Here is a 21,558-nt window from a genome sequence, read left to right as displayed (position 1 = left end):
GTTCCTGTGTTCCTCGTGTTTTATTTAGGTGTTCTATCATCGTTGTGTCATTCATAAACAAGCAAACGAGAATCCTGGTGTGACTGTCATTTTTGACGCTGCTTGGTTTGTGCCATCACTTCGTTGCGTCGGCAGCGTCTCGACTTAAAGACCGACGACCAGTTGGCGCTTTCCACTTTTCCCCACGCTTCCTCCTCTCCACCCTCGTACCCTGTACACTGTTGCCTGTTTCCTCCTTTCCCATGGTGAGGAGGATTTTCTGCCTTGCAGAATCTCGGGACTGGTTGTCGGCTTTTCAGCTGAGGCCAAGTATAAACATACTTTCGGCCCGGTCAATCGCCGTGCGACCTCGCGGTAAATTGCGGAGATTGGCACCTCCATGCGCATGTGCAGGAAAAGGAGACGCACCAAATTTCTGTTACTGCATTGAAAAAAAAGTACTTTACTTTTATTAATGAAGTCGGGAGAGAAACATATCTGCCGACTTTATCGGCTTACCGTGGGAAACGTAGGGTGCGGCTAATAATGTTCGCGCTTCTCGCTTCGTGATTGGCTGTTTGACGTGCTTATCGCCCCAATGCTGCACTCTCATTGGCTGCCGGGCGGTACTAAGACAGACGAAATTAATCCCCGGAGAAGGGGAACGAGAGGGACAGAGGACAAACACAAATCTCCAAAAACCGCTAGGTGACTGGTACGCGACCGACAAAATCCGTCTGGTCCTGGTATCGAACCAGGGACTTCGCCATTTCCAGTGGAGCGCTCTACCAACTGAGCTAACCAGGGGTTAGACGTCAGTAGAGCAAGCGGGTTTTATCAGCTGCCATCGGTCTAATACCAACAAGGATGAACGACCTGCATTTTAAGGTTATGATGATAATGCAAAGGTGCAAGCGAGCTGGACAAGAATGACGTTCCGAACGTTCCACACCCCGCCTTTCGTAGGCTGTCAGTGACCCTATATAAGTATACAGTGTGTCTCAACCTGATCTTCCGCCGTAAAAATAGGCCGGAAAAATGGTCGCCTGCGCATAGAAAGTTCAAACCTTCACCGAATGTACACCGAGGAGGTCAGTCTTACCATGTGAAATTTCAAGACAGCTTCTTTTTTTTATAAAAGAAGAAGAGTAGAAAAAAAATCTTTTCAAGGGTGGGCGCGTTCGTGGAAGACCGAGTTAGCGACCGCGCTAATTGCTTTTGACTTTTGGCAAGTTTTTTTGCTCTATCATTTCTTACAAGAAGAGAACTATATACGCCTCTAAATTTCGCACGGTAGGTCTGACCTGCTCAATGTACATTCGGGGAAAGTTTGAACTGTCTAGGTGTAGGCGCCGACTTTGTTTCGGCTCGGTTTACGGCGGAAGGTTTGCTCAGGGAGGGACACGTATACCGAAGCGGCCACTTCGGGTCAAAGTCAATTTCTTCTTGCATCCGTATAACATATAAATCTAAGCTTAGCAGTCGCATTCTTGTTCCGCAAGAGAAGGGGATGCCATTTCCGGAACCTTATACTGCACACCCGGCAGCGTGATATCTACGCAACAACAACAGGCGCACCTTATGGTCACGGCATAAGACTTGGGGCACGCTCGCGCGCGCCTCTGATGCATCCTGCAGCAGCTGCAAATGATCCTCAGGAGCCTGCGACGGCGAGCGAGATTTTGACGCCGTGCGGTACTCCTCGACTGACCACCATTAAGACGTCGACGAGATTAAAGGGGGGAAAGACCACAGGACAGCCGTGCTCGTGACTTCTTGAGAAACCCCTGAAAAGAAGTGCGTGCCACTTTGGGCTGGCTTGGCGGGCATTTCCGAGGCTCTGGAAAAATATAGTTGAATTCCAAGGATCCAGATTTTGCTTTCAAAAAGAATGCACCTTTTTTTTATGCCTGGAACTCTTTTGGATGCCTCCAAGAGTAAAGAACTATCATCTTTGTCCTAGGTGGTATTTTTTTTCCTTCAGTTATTTGTGTAATCTTTATATTGCTCGAAAAGCGATGGACTACAGTCCACTGCAACGATTTAGCGTGCACCTCGCTGGTACGGTCATGTTTCTTTTTTTGTGCGTAAATTTTTTTTATTATTGAGAGGCGCATTTGCTAGGTCCCGACAGTCATCCCTTGTCATGCCACGAACCATGTTGGACAGCAGACAATGCGTCATGATGAAAAACGAACTCCAACCGTACACAACGAATCCGACACTGCAGTCGCTGATAAATTAAGGAACACGGAGCTTCAGCGTGGCCCAACACAAAATGGCATGAGCGGTTTCCTAGAATCAAATTAAAAGCTTCGCAAAAAAAAAAAGCCGGACATTTTGTTTGATTGCAGGGTTGCCAAACTTTTCTGCGGTTGGCCAACTAGAATTGTTAATAATAATAAAAAAAGAGACCCTTTGGAAGAAGACCAGGAAACACGGTCATGCAAGGATATGGTCTATATTGGAACACTATGTGAAACGGGGGGTCGGGTGGCCTAGTGCGAGCTGGGACCACGTGGAGAGAAAGATCCTGCAGACCACAGGTATGCTGGCCATCGCCAGCTTAAAAACTTCAGGGTGTGGCCTATTATGATGATACGTAATATAATCATTGAGCCGATAGAAGTTATTTTGTTGAAGTCCGTGTCGAAGGAAGCGTTCTAACTTGCTAATTAAATTAAGTCTCGGTAAAGAAAAGAAAAAGACAAATATTTATAATTTTCCAATTCCCAAGAATTTTTCATTAAGCAAACTTTCTATTAAACAAAGTTTGACATATTTTAAAACTTATGGCGTTCAATAAATAGACGTACTTCAAAACACGAAGCGCCTCATCGGTGCCTATGTGCCACATGATGCATTCTGGGAATCAGTGGGATGCAAAATCCAAACGCGCTCCACTCCTGAGCCCCCTGGTTGCCAGAATTCAACGCGCGCGGCGACAAATTTATGGAAATAGTCTATTGTCGGGGTTAAGAAGCCTATGTTGAATATTGATAGTTGAGAATCAACTAATTGCGTGTCATATATCGGTTCGGGAATCTGATCAAACACTCCCGCTGAATAAATTTCTTGCAAATATTTGTGCTTGGTATAAGCCCTTATAAATGTTTAATCAATGAAGGCCTTGCTTGCAATGAGTTTTCGATTTCTACCATGTTAAAACTGTGATTTGTTAAAGCCGGAAGTTGATTGGTTTAAGTTTTTTGTCCTCTTTTCACTAGTTCCTACCAGATAATACGGTTGAAGCCCCTAAAAAGTGCATTGGTTAGGGACTTTGTCACAATTCTTATTCGTTGCTATTTTATACTTCCCAATAAATGAATTCCTAATTTATTTGATTCAAGCCTTTGTCAATGAACTACATTCGTTGCTAGCGCATAACTGTCATTGGCTGCTAGCGACTACCATAGGTTGAAGCTCTTGTAAAACATAATTAGACAAAGCTTTCGAAATTTCATTTTGCTTGGTTGCTACCAGACAATTGCTTAAAAACACTTCTTGGCTCAAGACTGTGGTACTGCATTCCCATTGACTGCTCTCATTTAATCATTTGGGTAAAGCTGACAGTGAAATATTTTTGTTGATTGCTATGAGTCTGTGTCACTGGATAAACACCGCGTCCAGTGGTTAGTTTCTTCTCAAAAACCAAAAACAAAGTCTGGTATTTCGTGTTCATGTGGATATAATTTCAAGCTCTTTGTTTTTAATTCAGATACATCAAAAGAAAACAAATGTGTGAAACACGTGGAGAAAAGGCTAGACCGTCTTAGCAGACGTAAACAAAAAAGAAAAACATTAAAAAAGTAAGACAGAAGACAAAGGTGTCTGCCAGAAGGCATGAGTAAATTATATGAGTGCCGGTTATGTATGTGCTATGAGAGAAAAAAAGAAAAGAAAAAAAAAAGGAAAGGGGAAGGGGGGCGACGGGGTTGATGGGTTAAGTTCACCAATCTGCGCATGCGCGGGCCTTAGAGAGACTGCCGACGGCGCCATCTGCCGAGGCACGAAACAACGTTTTAGGCGCGTGCACCGTGACCAACGCACTCTTGTCTGTACGCGGCGAGAAAGTGCGAGACGTGAGAATGAGTGCTCAAGGCTCTTTTCTTCATAAGCTCTTTCCTGCGCGTCAATCTTCTTTTCTTCTTTTGTCGTTTTTTTTTTTCTGCAGTTTAGAAAGTGAAACCGCCTTTTTGCTTCGACGTCGTGTTCTGGGAGGAGTCGGCGCCCACGCGAATAAAAGGAACAGTTACAAGAAAAAAGAAAAAGAAGTGAGAGATAAGTAAAATATAGGTACAAAAAACATTAAAAAAAAGAGAGATCTCGAACGTGTGCATCGAGTGTGCACGCGCGCGCGCTCATGCCTCGGCCATTTATTCTTTGGCCAGATTTGAGGCACGTTTCTTGGGCTCTTTGTTCCTATACGGCCCGACGTTACCCGGACAAAAAGCTGCTGCGGAAAAGAGCGCGTCTACCGCGTTTCTTCGACTACAACGTGCGCCGGATAAGAAGCCACACGAAAACAATGTAGGGGCCTTTTTAAAGCGGAGCTGTTGAGGGCTAGTTTCCCCAGGAGCGTGTCCCCCGCAAAGAAATGAAGACACCGAACTCTGGACACCTACCGCCATCTATGAGCGACGGCGGCAAGCCGCGCATATGGTTGCCGCCGTCGCTCATAGATGGCGGCAGCCTTTCCACTCTGGCTTGCCGACTTGCGGCCGGCCATTACTTTCCATTGTACAGCTCCGCTGGTCTTAAATGTGAACCGCCCGCGCGCCTTTGCTGCTAACGTCGTTCTGACCGCGTAACGTGACACACAGTGTCAGGGGAGGTCTGTTTCCCCCCGCTGAGTTTAGCGGGGAAATTGACGTCAAAGATTCAACTCGTGGTGTCATGTGATATACCATGACGTCAGGTGACATGACGTCAATTTTCCCGCTAAATGTAGCGGGAAAATAATGGTGTCACACGACGTGACGTTACGGCGTTATGTGACGTCAGTCGGACACGTGACATCATGACATTACGTGACGTCACAGTCTAAGGTGACACGACGTCACGGTACCACGTGACCTGAGATCACAAGACGCGGGTAGATCGGCGCCGCTTTACCCGCTAAATTTAGGGGGGAAGCCACGGAGATCACGTTAGGTTTTGGTGCACGTAACGTCGTAGCATTATGCGAGGTCGCAGTACCAGGTGACGTGACGTCACAATCTTCCGGCTAAATTTAGCGGGGAAATGTATCCGCTAGATTTTGATAGAAACTGCGCGTCGTTGAAAACCTAATCAAGTGCTGTCACATCTTCTTTGCCATGGAATTTCTAAGCCAGGCAATCTAAACAACAAGGTCTTACAGCTCGCGGCCTTTGCCAGGAGATCTCAAACAAGAAAACTCCTCAAGGGCTACTTTTTGTTTGCATCTAGTGAGACAAGCTCCGAAAGAACAAAGGCACTTTTCGAAAAAGAGATACCCTGGGTCGCTCAGTGAGTCTGAAACGATCCAGTCAATGGATGATTGTCGGAATATACTATATAAAATAGAGCTGGGTCCTTTTGTCAGAATAATCATACCTTAAAGATCGTGACGCCTAGTAATAGTCTGGCAAGGCGTGGCTGTTCACAGTTACAGCGCATTTTTCTCGCTCCCAGAGCATATGACACGCCACTGGGTGATAGATACCCTTAGCGCTCCAGGATTGATCGTTATTACATTCAAATTTGACCCATGATTATTCCTACGCTATAAAGCGGAAAGTTACTCCGCCGTTTTTGTTGGCCAGTACGCAACTAAACTGCCATTTCCTGGGACATGTCTACACTTGGACATGACGAACTCAAGACCCTTCCTTCCATCCAGCGCCCAAACATGTTAGCAGTGACTTTGATGACTCTAACGCGTCATTTTTTGCAAAATGTAACTTGTATACTGTAGGAGTAAATGAGTAAAATCTAGCCATTCCTTACACTTTCCAAAGGATGTGTTCCGACATTTCGAGAGTCATGATGTTCGTCCTGCGTCCACTTGGAAATATGTGATTTCTCACGAGTCGCGACGCAGCTATAGGGTCACCCGTGAATGGGAAACGAAAGACCTATATATGCCTTTGCGCATGCGCGCTTGGTCTTTGTGACTGAAGGCCTACATGTAGATCGCTCTATATTTGCTGCCGTTTTTTTATTGTTTCATGGCAATCCCTTTTTGGACGTATCAGCCGTGAAACGACGCAGTGACCCATCTTGATATTTGTGTGTTAGAGAAAAGTAACTAAACAGTTTAGAAAGTGAACGCGTTGGTGGAATTACACGCAACCGAAAGAATAAACGCGTCGTCGTATCCGTCCCTTATTCCTTCAGTGACGTCCAACTAAACCGCAACGCCGATACTTCTTAAAAGTAACTGTAACTGTAATGAGTTACATTTCGTTGCGGTAAATAGAAGGGTAACTTCGCTACCTTTTTTTTAAGGTATCTGTAACCGCAACGAATAATTTCTTTAAATTAATTCCTTACGATGGGGCAATTCGTTACCCAATTGTAACGGATTGTCTGGGTTCATTTGTTACGCAAGACGGGTCTGTGAGCCAAAAATAACTAAATCTTTTGAGTTCTGATTTTTGTTTTTTTACATCAACCTCGAACTCGAACATCACATTCGCAAATTTTGACTTGAGCCGCAGAAGCAAAGAGGTTCCTCGATATTCTTCGGCAATAGCGAACTCCCTCGATTGTTCACAACATTATATGCTGCGCTAAACTGACACTCGCTCGGCATTGAAGTCCTCCACTTGTTTGGAGTAACAAATTTGGCCTTTGCAGTTTACTCTAGGTGAAAATTTCGCCTAAGGTTTGCCTTCATACAAGTGTACTCGTCCACGACTGCGGAGGAAAAACGTTATTTTTTTTATTTTTTTATTGTTAGTCGAAATTAACTGATCAACCGGTTAGCAAGAGTAATCGCGATTCCAGCTTTAATTGATTAATCGGTATGTTAATCGATGAAGTGCCTATCCCTAATTTTCGTACGATCTGAAGCTGCCAGTTTACAAGGTTGCCAGCAGGGAGCATACCACCAACACTCGTTTCTTCCTCGTACTCGTGCCTCTTGTCTCTTCACCCGGAGGACGGTCTGGCGCTAACCTCTTGGGGGCCTTCCTTCACCGTCGCTTTAATAGGCCATTAATTACCCTCCATGCAGAGGCCAAAAGCCTACACCAGCTCCCCTTCGCTGCATTGGTAGTCGTCGCCACGCACGGCACGGTCAAGGTTCAGATGCCGCGCAAACGTAGCCGTTATTCAATCATTCCCGTCTTCTTCCAACATGGCGTGTGTCCACGCAGCGGCGAGACCTTCACTTCTCCCTGACCTCCAAGATGACGACTCACTGTCAGCCAAGTTTACGGACCGTCAACGCTTCTTAACTTTTTGCTCGGCCAATTATTTTTATTTATTTTTTACGAGATGCAGCGCGGATGTTATGGCAGCAACTGTACACGGTCAAAGTAAGTACGAAATTAGTTAAGCCCTCGAAGAGTGTGCAAGCGCAAAGTGCTATATGTGTTTGGAGAGGTGCCTGAACCGTCATTCTTATTATAGGCGGAGAGAGAGAGAGCACGTGCCCCAGTGTGAGAAATAAATCATAGGCTGCCGTGCGTCTTGACCGTGCGATTACTTGAGGCGCGTTAAAGATTCCCGGTCAGTGGTACTGCATTAGCCTCCGCAAAATACTGTTAGGAACTTGCACGAAGCTTTCCGGCTAACACGTGTAGCGAGAGAGATCCACCTATTCACAACGCACTCCACCCAGTCTCAGATGGTTCAAGAAAATGTGGCAGATGCAGCTTTTCGGGACTTGTAGAATGAACACTGCAGCTGTATACCGTCCTCAACGATTATTCGATAGATCGCTTGATTGGAAGAAGTTCCCAGGTGCCACACCAGAGGCGCTTTTGGCGGTCGAGCGTCTCAATAACTAAATCATTTTGCAGGGCCAAATACGAGAAACCCTGCACGAATAAAAATGACGCAGAGGCGGTAGATTTCTGTTCCGGACACGCCATGCCAAGCGATGACGCTTGTGGACGCGACGATTATCTGGTCACCGCGTTTACTAGCTTGTACTGTATTTGATGTAAACGTAAAAAAATAAATACTGCAACCAGAGCGACAACAACAAAAAAAGTCAAATTATGTACGTTCAAAATGTTCAAAGTAAGTTCCGTTTTGTAAGAATAAAGAAAAAAACATGGAACGTAAAACCTCCGTAGGAGTTGTGCTTAGGTCTGTACACCTGTTTAGGAGGTGGTGGGTGAACTAGAGAGTATAGAAGATGCTCGTACCATGGGTGTACGCGGCGTTGACGTTCCCCTGGAGGGCGTGCTTGGCCTCGTTGCCGCCCTGGCTGTTGTGGCAGGGCGCCGACCCCGGTGCCAGGCCCTGCTGCTGGGGCTGGTCGGACTGGGGGAGCCCCTGGTCCTGAGAGCCCATGACCGTGGCTCCAGGGGCTCCAGGACAGGGCGCGCCAGTGCCGGACACCACGCCGGAATGCCCGTGTCCGCTGGAAACACGAAGGGGACCCCGTCGGAACGGTACGCGCCGATAAGGATGCCGATGATGATAGGTGTTTAGTTTAGCTGTGCTGGAAGTAACGCGTTAGAAAGAACGACGTTACAGCTAACGTGGTGTTTTTCAGTAACGCCCCGATGCACTCATTTTATTTTTGAAATGACTAACGAGTAAAGCATTTCGTCACTGTTTTACGGTAGCGTCTACAATACTACGTTAATAGTTATTTCTTACTTCTAATTAGTTTATCTTAGCTTAATAGAAGTTAATCCGATTTCTGTAAACAGCTGCGGAATGATAAAACATTTCCTTTTTCGCGGCATCATTTCGAAATGCTTCAGTGGGAAAGCGAAGTCGAATCAATCATAATTAAAGATATATAATACAATTTCCAAATCTGGTTAAAAGGAAACCATTGTAAACATGAAATTGCTCTCTAAAGTCTGGTCGTTGTAGAAGTTCGTATTCCCGGCTTATCGTTGCCATTTATAAATTCTAAAGTAACGTAAAGGGAACGTTCGTTAGGTTTTGGAAGTAACGGTAATGGTAGTTCTTATATTTGGTGGACGGTAATGAATCACAGTAACGCGTTGATTCTCGAGCGAGGACCTGGTAACGGGAACAACGCTGCTTTTCTAGTAAAGCTAGAGTTAGAATGATAATAATAATAAAAAAATACACACGGGCCACTACCCGAATGCTTGTCGAGCTCCTAGGAAGGCCTCCAGGAGCAAGGTCTTCAGCAGTAAGGCTTTAAGAGGCAAGGCCTCTAAGAAAAAGAGGAAGGTTTTTCGGGGTAAAGCTTCCAGGAGGAAGGCATCAGGAAGGAAGACATTTATAAGGAACTTCTTCTGGATGCCTTCCTCCTGGAATCTTCTGGAAGGCATCCTTCTGGGACGCCTTTCAAGAGTCAGAGCCTACCCATGAGTCCTGGACTGGGGTTGTTGTTGTTGCTGCTGCTGCGGTTGCTGCTGATTGTGCGAGCCCTGCTGCACGGGAGGCTGCGCATGTCCGGCCTCGCTAACGTGGAGGCGGTTGCGCAGCGTCACCAGTTCGGTGCTCAGGCTCTTGAGTCGCTGCTGCAGGTGCACCGCCTCGTTGGACGACGACGCATCTGCGCAGGGTGGAGGGAAGACAGCACTCTTAGAAACGAGGGAGTTACACTTTACTCAGACAAGAGTGTATAAAGAAAATTGGCTCTCCCCTTCCTCGTTTGATGCTTGTTCCTCCCCGCTAATATCAGTTTATAATAAAGGCCAGAAAGGAGCCAGCGTCAGATAAACTGCAGAGCTTCAACAGACCATTTTCCAATAAGCACTACACTTTGTGATAAAGAAATCATACTTTATATTATAAGCGACTCGCTGGGGCTCAATTGCTATCAAACAGCATGAACCAGTGTCGCCACAACCCAAGGACAAATCAACTCTTGTCGTCTAAACATCCACTCACTTTTTTTTAGCAATGCTAGAGAAGCACTGACAGGTGAAAATAATTTTTTTTTGATTATCCGAAGCGATTGGAAACGATGCCGGGACACTACCCACAAAATTCGAAACTTGTGAACTCAATACTTGTAAAGTAAAAAAAAAAAAAATCTTGAAGCCAGAAATTGAAGTTCCCGCGCGATCCGCGCCAGTGTAGTGACGTCACAGATTGAGTCGTCCTGCAACTCGAGGTTTTCTTACGCCTCCGAACAGTCCAGACCCACAAGGTGTCGAGTTCGCCCGCGCCTCGCGATACGCTCTTCTCAGTGCCTGCCGCCTATCGCTGTGAAAAGACGACGCTTCACTTTCGAGTTTGAAGTTCCTTTTTAGGGCCCTTTCAGGATCTCACATTCTTTGAAACGGTGCGAGATCGAAGAGAACGCGCAGTGAACTTTTGGGAGCTACGGGGGGCCCACGTTGCGCCGGTTCTGTGTGAAAGGGTGTTCCGGCGGAGTCACAACCGAAACTACGGTACACATACATTAAACCCAGTTGTTTTGACCGTTTGACGATTTACTTTTCGAAAAATACGACATTTAGGGTGTCAGTGCCTCTTTAAGCTGTGCAACTATGAGTCAAGTTCTTCATAATGCCAAATCCACAGGCCGAGAGAGGTGCGATTTCAGGCCGCTGCGCAGTAAAATAACTGCTCAAAGCCGATCATTTAATCTAATACTTGCTACGCCATCTGCTTTGAGTCCCGGCAAACCTGGATCTCTATATGAACGTGGGAGCGTGTTGGTTTTTAAACAAAACGACAGAAAGAGTAACAAACTTTAGACGAAGGGACAACGGACACTTCTTCTTTCAGTTCTGAAGGAAGAATTGTCAGTCGTGTGTTATTCTTTCTGCCATTTTTCTCTGGATTTCAATTAACTGCAGAGAATCTTGCAATCTCCAATCTTGGACTATGCCAGGGAATCCAATCTTGCAATCCAATCTTGCACCGTGACTATGCAGATATACCGCCGAAATTGTCGTTGGGAATCGATGATCCTGGCCATGACGTCAATGACAGAGAGAGAGCCACCGGAACATCTCGTCGCCAATGGCGGTTCCCGACGAACCTTCGCGGATATTAATGGCGCAGGCCACGTGACAGCTTGTGAGCGAGGAAAAGGCTCGGCGAACCGAAAGCCCGGTGGCATAAAGTCGCGGGGCCACACCATGTACCCCAGGACGGGGCCAAGGTCAGTGCTGCAGACTCAAGCGTGCCACCTGAAGACTGAACCACGCCCCGTATACCGCTAGGGCGTCGTTGAACACACCGCAGCAAACTTTTCTTTTTTGCTTCCCGTGTGTTGTATACGCTCACCAGACCGCTCGCCTAGCAATCAATTTCGCCCATCTCGGGTTAAGAGGGAGAGATTGGTCATTGTAGCCGCGAGGAACCGTTGCCGCTTATCCTTGAGCGGCAAGGTTCCTTTCATCGGACGTAGATAGTGCCCACGTAGGAGGGCAAGCAAAAATGGGCGTGGGAGGAAGGGTGGGTGATGCATTGTCTTGACCCCACCTTGTCCTTTTTACCTTGTCTTTACGCAGCCACGATGGCCGAGACCGCGTCATACAATAGGAGCTTTATTGCCTGGGCAAGAAACGATAGTAGTAAGGACCATGGGGCGATCAATGTCTCTGGAGATAATTTCTGCGGGCGCCGAAGAAGATCGCTTTTCGAACACAACATCGGTCACCAATCTTAAGTGTGCCAAGGAATTCCGATAGCTTTGTCAGTCGATAAAGGTATGCAACTTTGATCGACCTATCGATAAATTACGCGCGCACCATATCTTTACGGTACAAATCTGCACTATTAGCGCTCAATTTAGACGCTGTCGTTATAAGGTTCAGGAATATAAGTTTCAGTTCAGTGTTTTAGTATGGGCCGCCAGCACTAAGGTTTCACGACACCGGCTGCGCCACGTTGCGGCAAATTAGGAACCACCTCCAGAGTGCAAACGAGCGAGTCTGCGGCTCATTTTGTTTTCAATAAAACAACCGCGTGGCTCGATGCTTTATGAGACTGGTTGCGCCGTGGAGCGATGCATTGATTACCGCCTCAAGAGTGCAACAACGTGGCGGAAGACGACGCTGTCATGCAATTACCGCACTATTCTCGTATTCTATTTCGTCACAGCATTTCGTCTACTCCTTCAATAGTTAAACCAGGCTCAATAGGACAATCTTTTTACGAACATAATTTTTTTTTTATAGCACAAATACGATGCACAATTTGAGCACAACCTAACAAGTGAAAATTTCGTGCCCCAAAACTAAGCTATTTGACTCCACGAAGCTTCGGAGGCCCCTCTGACTCCGCACGTTTGAACGCTATTACCGACCGTTGTTCAGCCAAGCTAATCGAAAGTGACAGCAGCACTTAGTGCAACCTATAATGCGAATGCGACACTTACGTTCCACTCCTCGGGCCGCCGTATAGAGACAAAACCCCACAAAAAACAAAACAAAACAGCAACAAAAAACCAAGAAAGGAATTCATTAATATGCTCAGCGCGAACATCAGAATAGGTCGACCGAGCATTAATCATCCTTAACGACTCGCGCACCCGAGGGGTCAGGTAACGCTCACAAAGGAGCAACCGCACGAGGCTTTCTCGAGAAACAAAGCGTCCCAATTACACGAGGAAGCGTTTCCACTCGATCCCGTGTGTGCATACTTACACAAGCTGGTCTTCCGGCGCAGGGCGACGCGCTGGGAACAATAGTACTTCTGCGGCTGGCTGGCCGCGATGGAATGCCGCCATAGCAGAGGCATCGTGGGATGACCCGCCCACTCACGATCGGCTCTCGCGAATTCACCCCGGTCAACACGCTTTCGTCATCGATGCCGCGGCAGTTCGATCGGAATGTTTCTGGAGTATGGGGTTTGTTTGAAGACTCGGGTCACAGGATCTTTTTTTGGCACGTGATGAACCGTGGACTGATTTCAGAATGTTCGTCGGACAATAATGACGGTCACCATTGTTTGGACACCAAGCGTCTGATTGGATCTGAGTCTTCGCCGAACGACGACTCAGCACTCGTTTTCTATACGAACTGAGCCGAGTTCAAGCCGAATGATGACGCAACGCTCGCGTCCAATGCAAGCTCAGAGAACGTTCCCAAACAACGGCGGATTCGCCGTTGTTTGCTACGCAGGTCTTGTAGAGCCCTCTGGCGAGGTGAAGAACTGAAGACGTTACTGGATAGCCTACAGACAACAGCGATAAACAACTAGTTTGTTCACCGCTTTTGAGGATCAGTGGATCGACTGACTGGAAGCTTACTCTATTTGGAAGACAGAACTTATTCCTGGGCTAGCAAGGGCCTAATCCTGGGGGACATCATGCAGGGAACACGAGAGGTCCGAAGATGGGCCAGGTACAAAGGTATGGTGGTCTCGTGATGACCAAATAGAATTATCGGTAGAGGCAAAGAAAAGAAATCTGAGAATGAGAACACAAGCGGCAAGCGAAGCACAAGGGCTCGTTCGCAATACTGAATGCTTGCGCAACTTGAGGGTGTCCACACTATGGTCAAATTCGTACGAAGAGAGAGTCGTTCTGGGTAAGAAATGGACCAATAGAGGCGATGTTTATTGAGAACACAGTAACGTATTCAGAGGAAGATTCTCGACGATCAAATCCTTGTGAGAAGATATATACGAGGGAAGGTCATGCGATGGGCTAATACCAAGTTCAGCTTATAATCACTCCGTATACCTTCGTAACACTTTCCTTCACTCCTGGCGCTAGTTCTAAACATTATTCAGTATCAAGGATGAAACAAATTGCTGGTCTCTTGTGGGGACAGCAGGTTTTTCGAACGACGACGAAGACTCGGTCGTGGCGTCTACAAGATGGTGTGGGCGATGAAACGGTCTTTGATGGATGGCGTTGAAAACAGGTTTCCAAATAGAGTAATTTTTTCATCTGAGAGTAGAGCGTGAAGCAGCTAGAGGCAAATCTTAATTTGAAGTAAACAGATTGAGACTGTCTAAAGTATATGAAAGCGACCTGTAGTAGTCTGAAGGAGTTAGGCATGAAAAAATTAGATTTAAATTATTTATAGACAGTTAGGTGCTTCGAAAAGGGCACACGACTGTAGACTAACTGAATATACACTAAAGGCCGACGTTTTTAAATGTCCCATCGAAAAGAGCGCGGCTCGAGAGGCGGCCTGCCTTCCTTTAAATTCTTGCAGGCAGAATCTTTTCGGATCTTAAAGATCTCCTACACACCACCACCTCCACTAGAGTCTTGAACGCGACTGAAACACGTTGATGCAAAGATGTGCCCTCTAACCTAGAGCCGTTGTACCGTTTACTAGATTCCCTCAGGTATATATAGTATAAGTTCTCGAACGACTCGGGCATTCTTCGCGGACATCTTGGCTGACGAGCAGAAGGTGGCAAAAACTGAAACGGTCTGACCTGAGAAGACGTCCGAAGTTAAGACCCAGGGGATCGGGGAACAGCCCAGCATGGAACACTAACTTTGAGCGTGCGCTCTCCGACCCGTCCAGGGAAACGAACAAGCGGATAGACCGTAGCACCGACCAAGCACAAAGGGAACCTCCCGGACGCCCGTCATGTCCAGAAGGCGGTAAGAGGGCCTCTGGTTTTGAGGCTGGGCCGGAAGTGGCACGCTCACGCCACGCGTCTGTCGCGCGGCAGCTGCCCCTATTAAAAAAGCAACGAGCGCGAGCAAACGCCGGTGCACGCGCATTAAAGAGACAGGGGCCGGAAAGAGGACAGGTTCTTCGGTCAGTCCGCTGTGGTTACGGAGGAGGGCCTTGGACTGCTTCTGCTCGCGACCGAGTGCTGCGCACCTGTCTCGCGATACACTGGTTCACCGGGGTTGCGGAGCGTTGAAAAGCGACGGTGTCGCCGTTAGAGAGTGAAACCAGGCTTAGATCTTTGTCAATTATTTCTTCTTGCTTTTTCTCGTATCTTGTAGAGACTTCTGAACACCCCACCGAGCAACATGTATGCGGTCGACTCGCCATCTCTTGGGCACGAAATGTGTGGTTGAATCAGTCCCCGCCGAGCACTCGTTTTCGATCCGAGCTGTGTCGAATCTGTTGCGGCCCTTCTGTCCAATACATGCTCAAAGTATCCGTGCCCAAACCATGGCGGACGTGGATACTTGGAACTGCAGCTGCCAGATGGCGCGCACTTTTGAATAGGGTCTGCTCTGATTGGTGATTCGGGTTTCTTCGTTATTGAGTCGGAGGCCCACCATGTTACCCGAAGATTTTATGTTTTACCAGTACCAGGTGGATTTTTTCGGTCGCGCACCAGTCACCTTGCTGTGTTCAGAAATTTGTCCTTTGTCCCCCTTGTTCCCCTTCTCCAGGGATTATTATCGTCATTTATTGCTTTATCATAGGATGATAATGCAACTAAATGCAAAGGTGCAAGCGAGCTGGACAAGAATGACGATAAGAATCCCTGGAGAAGGGAAACAAGAGGGACAAAGGACAAACACAAATTTCCAGACACAGCTAGGTGACTGGTGCGCGACCGAAAAAATCCGCCTGGTCCGGGTATCGAACCAGGGACCAGGACCAGGCGGATTTTTTTAGTCGCGCACCAGTCACCTAGCGGTGTTTGGAGATTTGTGTTTGTCCTTTGTCCCTCTTGTTTCCCTTCTCCAGGGATAATTATCGTCATTCTTGTCCAGCTCGCTTGCACCTTCGCATTTATTGCTTTATCATCATAACCTTACAATGCAGGCCGTTCACCCTTGTTGGCGTTAGACTGGTGGCAGCTGATAAAACCCGTTTGCTCTACTGACGTCTAACTCCTGGTTAGCTCAATCGATAGAGCGCTCCGTTGGAAATGGAGAAGTCCCTGGTTCGATACCAGGAGCAGGCGGATTTTTTCGGTCGTGCACCAGTCACCTAGCTGTGTTTGGAAATTTGTACTTGTCCGTTGTCTCCCTTGTTCCCCTTCTACAGGGATTACTATCGTCAATCTTGTCCAGCTCGCTTGCACCTTTGCATTTATTGCTTTATGAGCGATGACAACTGCTTTGATGCTCTCAGGACCATTCACCGTGACTGACATGACAGGTGTGAGAAACTGTCAATAACAGATTATGGGACCACCTCCATCTGGCGCCACACCGGAGATAGAAGATTCGCCACTTTGTTCCTCCCGGTAGAATAGGCTGATTGATCCACAGGAAATGCCGAACGATGGAAGCTTAGTCGCAAGCTCAAACTGCCCATGAATGATTGCATAGAGTTTTAGGAAAGTGTTGTTTGAAGGCTCGGAACAACTCCCAACTGCGGTCAATGCAGAGCTCCTTAGGTAATCTCACACAACGTAGCGACGTGCCGATGTTCCAAATACGACAAGGAGTTATCTGTAAAAGCTTATTTAAGCAATGTTCTTTTTTTTTTCTCTTTTCTTTTTTTTAAGAACGAATGGCGTTTGAGAACACCCCCTACATCCAGAAAGACATTCCATACAGGATGGGAGCCCGCGAGCGTCAATTCGAAACACGTTAATCTGACGATGACGCAATGCCCAATTCTTGCCAACTCGAAGCAGAGAGTCCCTCCGAGTCTAGAGCTGCGAACGCTGATCAAAGCCAGCCGACTCGTAGAACGAACAACGTCCCGCCCTCCCCGCATCCCTTCCCTTCAACAGTCCCTTCATCGTCCAAACCAGCCATCGAACGCCACGCAGCTCCCATGGCAGCTAGCAGCTCCGCGGCCATGGCATCGTCAAGACCGTCGCATCGCCGCGGTCGCCCCACGTTCTCCTGGTATACAACTCCGTTTCGCATTACGCTGGTGGACCGCCGCGGACGCTACAAGCCATCCCAACCAATCCAGAGCTGCGAAAAAGTAACACGTGACCTCACTCTAAGCACTTGAGAGAGCCAATCACTGCAATCCACTCTCGAAGGTCACGTGATACTTACACGGCATTCGATTGGATCCGAAGGCTCGCACGAGTCCTTCGAAGTCCTTTGCAAGGCGCAACGGAGCATCGGCGAGGTGGAATCGGACACGCCCAGCCGTCGGACTACCATTAGGCCTAGCCGGATTGTCCGAGGCCAAGTGGACAACAAGACTGCGTCCGTTCTCGAAGCCGATCGAGGAGGCAGCGGCGGGCCTTGGCATCGTCGGCCCTGTGCAAGCGTCAGCCCAAGGCGTACACACAGCTTCGTCTCAGTCGGCCAAGAGCATTGAACCTGTCCAAGGCGCAACCCTCGCCCCCAGTCAGCAAGGAGGTCCCTTTCTTTTTTCTTCTTGTGTAAGTATAGGGGTGAAGAAGGGACCATCTTCTCGGCGGAGATCAAGTAAAGAACGCGGGTGAGGTAAAAAAGAAAAAAAGTTTTGACAGAAACAAAAATATGGCGGAGGTAGGTGCTGCTTTTGTGGACGACGATGGACTCGCCATAAGGTGTGTTCTTTATTGTTTTTTTCGTCTGCAGTACGTGGAAAACATCCTTAGTTTGAGGCTTCTCTTATTGTTCGCGCGGTCGGTCGGGCGCTCGAGGTTGTTATTTCGCTCCAAACTCCTCCGGCTTGAACTATAGTCACTGAAGGACGAGAGCTAGTGAGAGCTAGTATGTCCGGCTTTGCGAAACTGCTTTTTAAGGGGAGTTTTGTAGTTTTTCTATTTTTTAGAGGTAGCCAAACTAAACAGATTCTTGAGGTTTATCCGGGTTTATGGTCTTTGCTCTCTTCGACATTATATTTAATATCTCTCAATTCAAAATTGCTATTGAAAACTCGGCAATATGAAGGTGATGCCGATGCCAAAGCCAACGTCCAGAATTTCCCGCGCTTTTCAGTAGGGTGCCGTCCCGTGTTGTGGAGCGTTGCAAATAAAACAAACATTAAAAAAAAAACAAAAAAAAAACAGTAATCTGCGCGTATTTTTTGTTTCTTTGTTTCGCCGGGGTGAGCTCCTAATGGCGTGTTCACACGACGGAGATTTCTTCCAGAGAGAGGAGCAAACGTCATCGCGCTTTAAGGTCACGTGCTCCAGATCACGGATGCTGCAACCAATGCTACAACCGGGAGAGCATGAGATGGCAGCTTCGAAATGTTCTTCTGCAGAACGAGCGCTCGGTCTCGAAAAGCCGGTCTCAAAGCCGTGGAGCGCGGGCCATCTCGCACTTGCAGCTTTGGTTGTAGTCTCAGCATAAGGGTGAACTGAGTAGAGCAAGCAACCGTGATGTGGCGCACGTTATTTCGACGAGCGGCGACGTTTGCTCGTCTCTGCGGAAGAAATCTCCGTCCTGTGAATACACCACAAGTAGCATTAATTTGACACCATCAAACTCCTTGCAACACATCGGCGAACACGCTGCAATAGCCTCATATTGCCTCATATAGTATTACCAGCAGAGCCTTTCAATCTTTCATACAAAAATTCAAATTATAATAACCTCGCGAAAAAAATGGAGCCGCTAATTCAGATTTTATGGAATAAAGCTTGGAGGAAATAAGCGACCATTAAAATTTCGCCGGGGCTTCCCTTTAAAGGTGCGTTTCGCTACCGAAACGTTTGTCATTACTCGGGAGTTGCTACCACATATTTATTCTGCTTCTGTTTTCTTTGAAGTTGTAGCGGAAAAATAGAGGGAGAAGAAATTGCAGGAGAGGCAGCTAGATCCGAAATGAAATGTATGGACGTTTGCAAGTACGGCCTCTGGGCGCCGCCATCTTTCTTCTGTCCTGGATGAATGGATGGATGGATGTTAAATGCTGTATACCGTTCATAACAGGCGGTAGCGAGCGCCACGTAGCCTAAAAACTAAAAGAAAGCACATTTCCTGCCCAATGCATTTCTGTAGCTATCACCAGGCCGTCGAAGGGACCGTGATCGCCAGGATGACCACAGGCGTGCCCAGGGTCGCCAGACTGGCGCCCAAAGAAAGCAGTTTCTGTCCACGGTGGCTAGACTAGCTCTTTTAAGAGTGGCTGGTTGCACGCTTCACTACGAAACAGAGGATGGTCGTTGGAAAGATTGACCACGTCGTCTGGTGCACTCGGGGAGTGGTCACAAACGGAAAGCGTGGAAAGACTCTCGATATAAAATAAACTCGCAATACTTTCGGTAATCTATTCAGGAATTCTTAATGCGGTATACAGGCAAAGGTATGCTCACGAAAGTCAGTGCGGTCACACTCTTCATGCATAATAATAATAAATGAGAAGTCTACATGTGCACAGTATGAGACGTGTTCCTTCTTTTTGTGGCGGTTATGTCGCATTGGCCACACAAAAAATGTCCGCGGACATGTTGGAAGCACGCATACATATATACGTATATACGAAGCAAACGTGCTCGCAGATGCTCGAGGCGCGTGTCCGCGGATGATTCTGTCATAAATGTCCGCGGAGAAATGTCCGCGTCTTTTTAAGACACGTGGGCAGTGGGACACGGTAGCAGGTGCATTGGAACCCTAAAGTCGGGGTGACACAGCTTATTATACGTCATACAAGAGACATTCTCCATGCGGATTTGAACGCGAGTCACACTGCAAGATCCATGCTTCGAATACCCCGCGGGAATGAGTTCAAAGAGAAACTTGGCACGCGGCATTCGAACTCGTGTTTGGAGATTTCCCGTATGGTAATATATTTCGGACGACCAAACTAGAAGAAATATATATATATATTTTTTTTTAGAAATGGTGGAAAATGTTTGTGTTGTGAAGTCAATACTTTCGACATTAAGGTTTTTATGAAAAAAAAAAAAAAGACGTTTTTGTCCGTTAACTTCCTCCACGGAGGTCCCACGAACAGCCACGCCGTCGTGCGGGCAGTCAGGAAGCTTTGCACCTATGTTCACCTTTCTATTTGTTTCCTTACGAAGGGTCTCAAATTGCGTTTGAGGCATCATTTTCGTTTCCACCAAGCGTGATAGAAACGGTGCGAGCAACACATTGTGTAGGCTGTGTGTATTGATACTACGGCTTGTACGGTGCACACGCCACCTTGGTTGTTGTGATTGTTTTACTTTCGATCGCTTCTACTTATAGTTCACGTAATTGATCGTGAGAAAAGAACGCTGAAAACCAATCCCTCGATGCTAGCAGGCAACAGAGATTGGCACGCTGTTTGTGTATTTTAATAACCTTCTCAAAAGTTACTAACGACTGCAAATTCTATCTTCTTATTGCTGCGAAACGTCATAAAAGTGTCTTTATAAGACATCCCCACGAGTTTCAAATAAACCATTTTTTTTTTATTCATTCCTCCCTAAGACTTGCATGTATTGCCTAGTGTCAAGCGATGTCCGCCGGTGGCGCCACCGTCGGGTTCCCGATCCGCGCGATCCAGCCTATCTACGATAGAGATCAGTGCTGCCCATGTACACGGTGTGTGCATGTCAATGCGAGCTTGTGTGTATAAAACGTGTTTATTGATCTGTACAGAAAAGATCCAGGTGTATACGATTGGGTGTTAAAAATCTGTAGCAATAAATTTATTTAAAAAAATCCACTTATGAATATTATTTTTTCGCGCACCTCGGTGTTTTTGAATCGAAATCAAAGGTGAGATGATCATGATTCCCAGATAGATAAAGTACCGTATCCCGTGGGAAGGGAGTAATTTTTTCGGTTCTATACTTTTGGCACAGAAAACTCGCTTAGAAAGAAAAAAGAAAAACAATATGCCCAATAGCCTACAAAAGAAACAACTTAAATTAATACTTTATATAAATACAACACCAATAAGGACAAAACCTGCGAAACACGGGAAGTTCGAATATCAGGAAAAATGAAATATGGCAAGCAAAATTCAAAATACACGATACCATTCTAAGACACAAATATTCGTATTTGATTGGTTTTCCTTCCAACTCTCTCTCTCTCTGTCTCTCTCTCTCTGAACAAAGATAAAAAAGGAAGAAAAAAAAAAGAAAACCATTAGAGAAGTTTGCCACAAAAAGTTTAAACAAAATTGATCGCCTACCCAATTGCGAAACTAAGATAAACACCACAAATACCCAAACGTGCATAGCCCCCCGCTGTTTTCGGTAGTTGGAGTTAAACATAAAGGCCGATGATAGGCAACACCAAGCGTCCACACAAAACGTTGGAGTCGTTCGAATGGGCACTGGACAGCAAGGAAGCAGCCACAACTCGGACCGTTTCTCTTCAATTTAAGTTTGAACAAATGAAACGGGCGTGCCACCGCCAAGACAGATTGCGCGTCCGTGGTACAGGCGTCTGCGCGCAAAGCATGGCGTCGTCGGACCACCGGAAGTAGGGATACACCCAACACGATCTGCGCTTGTGCACACTTCTGGGTTTCCGCACGGAAGTGGAACTTGGCGCCGGTGGTCCGCTGGTTGAGAAAATGCGCGTCGTGACCGATCGCGACCCCACCCCTGTTTGTCTTTGGTCCGATTTGCTCGATGAATTTTGTTGTATAACCGAGAAAGAAGGTACGAAAGAACAAAAAGAAAATGTACAGAAAACAAGGCAAAACCCGCGACCCCGAAAGAGGGTGCTCAATCATCTGTAATTGCACCGTGCATATCTATACG

At 46.9% G+C, this 21,558-nt stretch overlaps 1 protein-coding gene across 1 annotated transcript in view; it reads right to left on the bottom strand.

The window, feature by feature from the left end:
- The window catches only part of LOC8033433 (unconventional myosin-VIIa), a 63,595-nt gene extending 55,062 nt beyond the window's left edge, over nt 1-8,533 (bottom strand). Inside the window, exon 1 of the mRNA XM_040502090.1 lies at nt 8,322-8,533. Within this exon, the coding sequence (XP_040358024.1) occupies nt 8,322-8,469 (148 nt within the window). The 5' untranslated portion in view covers nt 8,470-8,533. The remainder of the gene's footprint in view (nt 1-8,321) is intronic.
- Nucleotides 8,534-21,558: the final 13,025 nt, after the last annotated feature.

The sequence above is a fragment of the Ixodes scapularis genome, unplaced genomic scaffold (assembly GCF_016920785.2).
Source record: "Ixodes scapularis isolate PalLabHiFi unplaced genomic scaffold, ASM1692078v2 PGA_scaffold6__148_contigs__length_123643588, whole genome shotgun sequence".
NCBI classification, from domain to species: Eukaryota; Metazoa; Arthropoda; class Arachnida; order Ixodida; family Ixodidae; genus Ixodes; species Ixodes scapularis.
The sequence above is the reverse complement of the archived record's forward strand: the minus strand, read 5'-3'. Positions and strand labels throughout refer to the sequence as shown.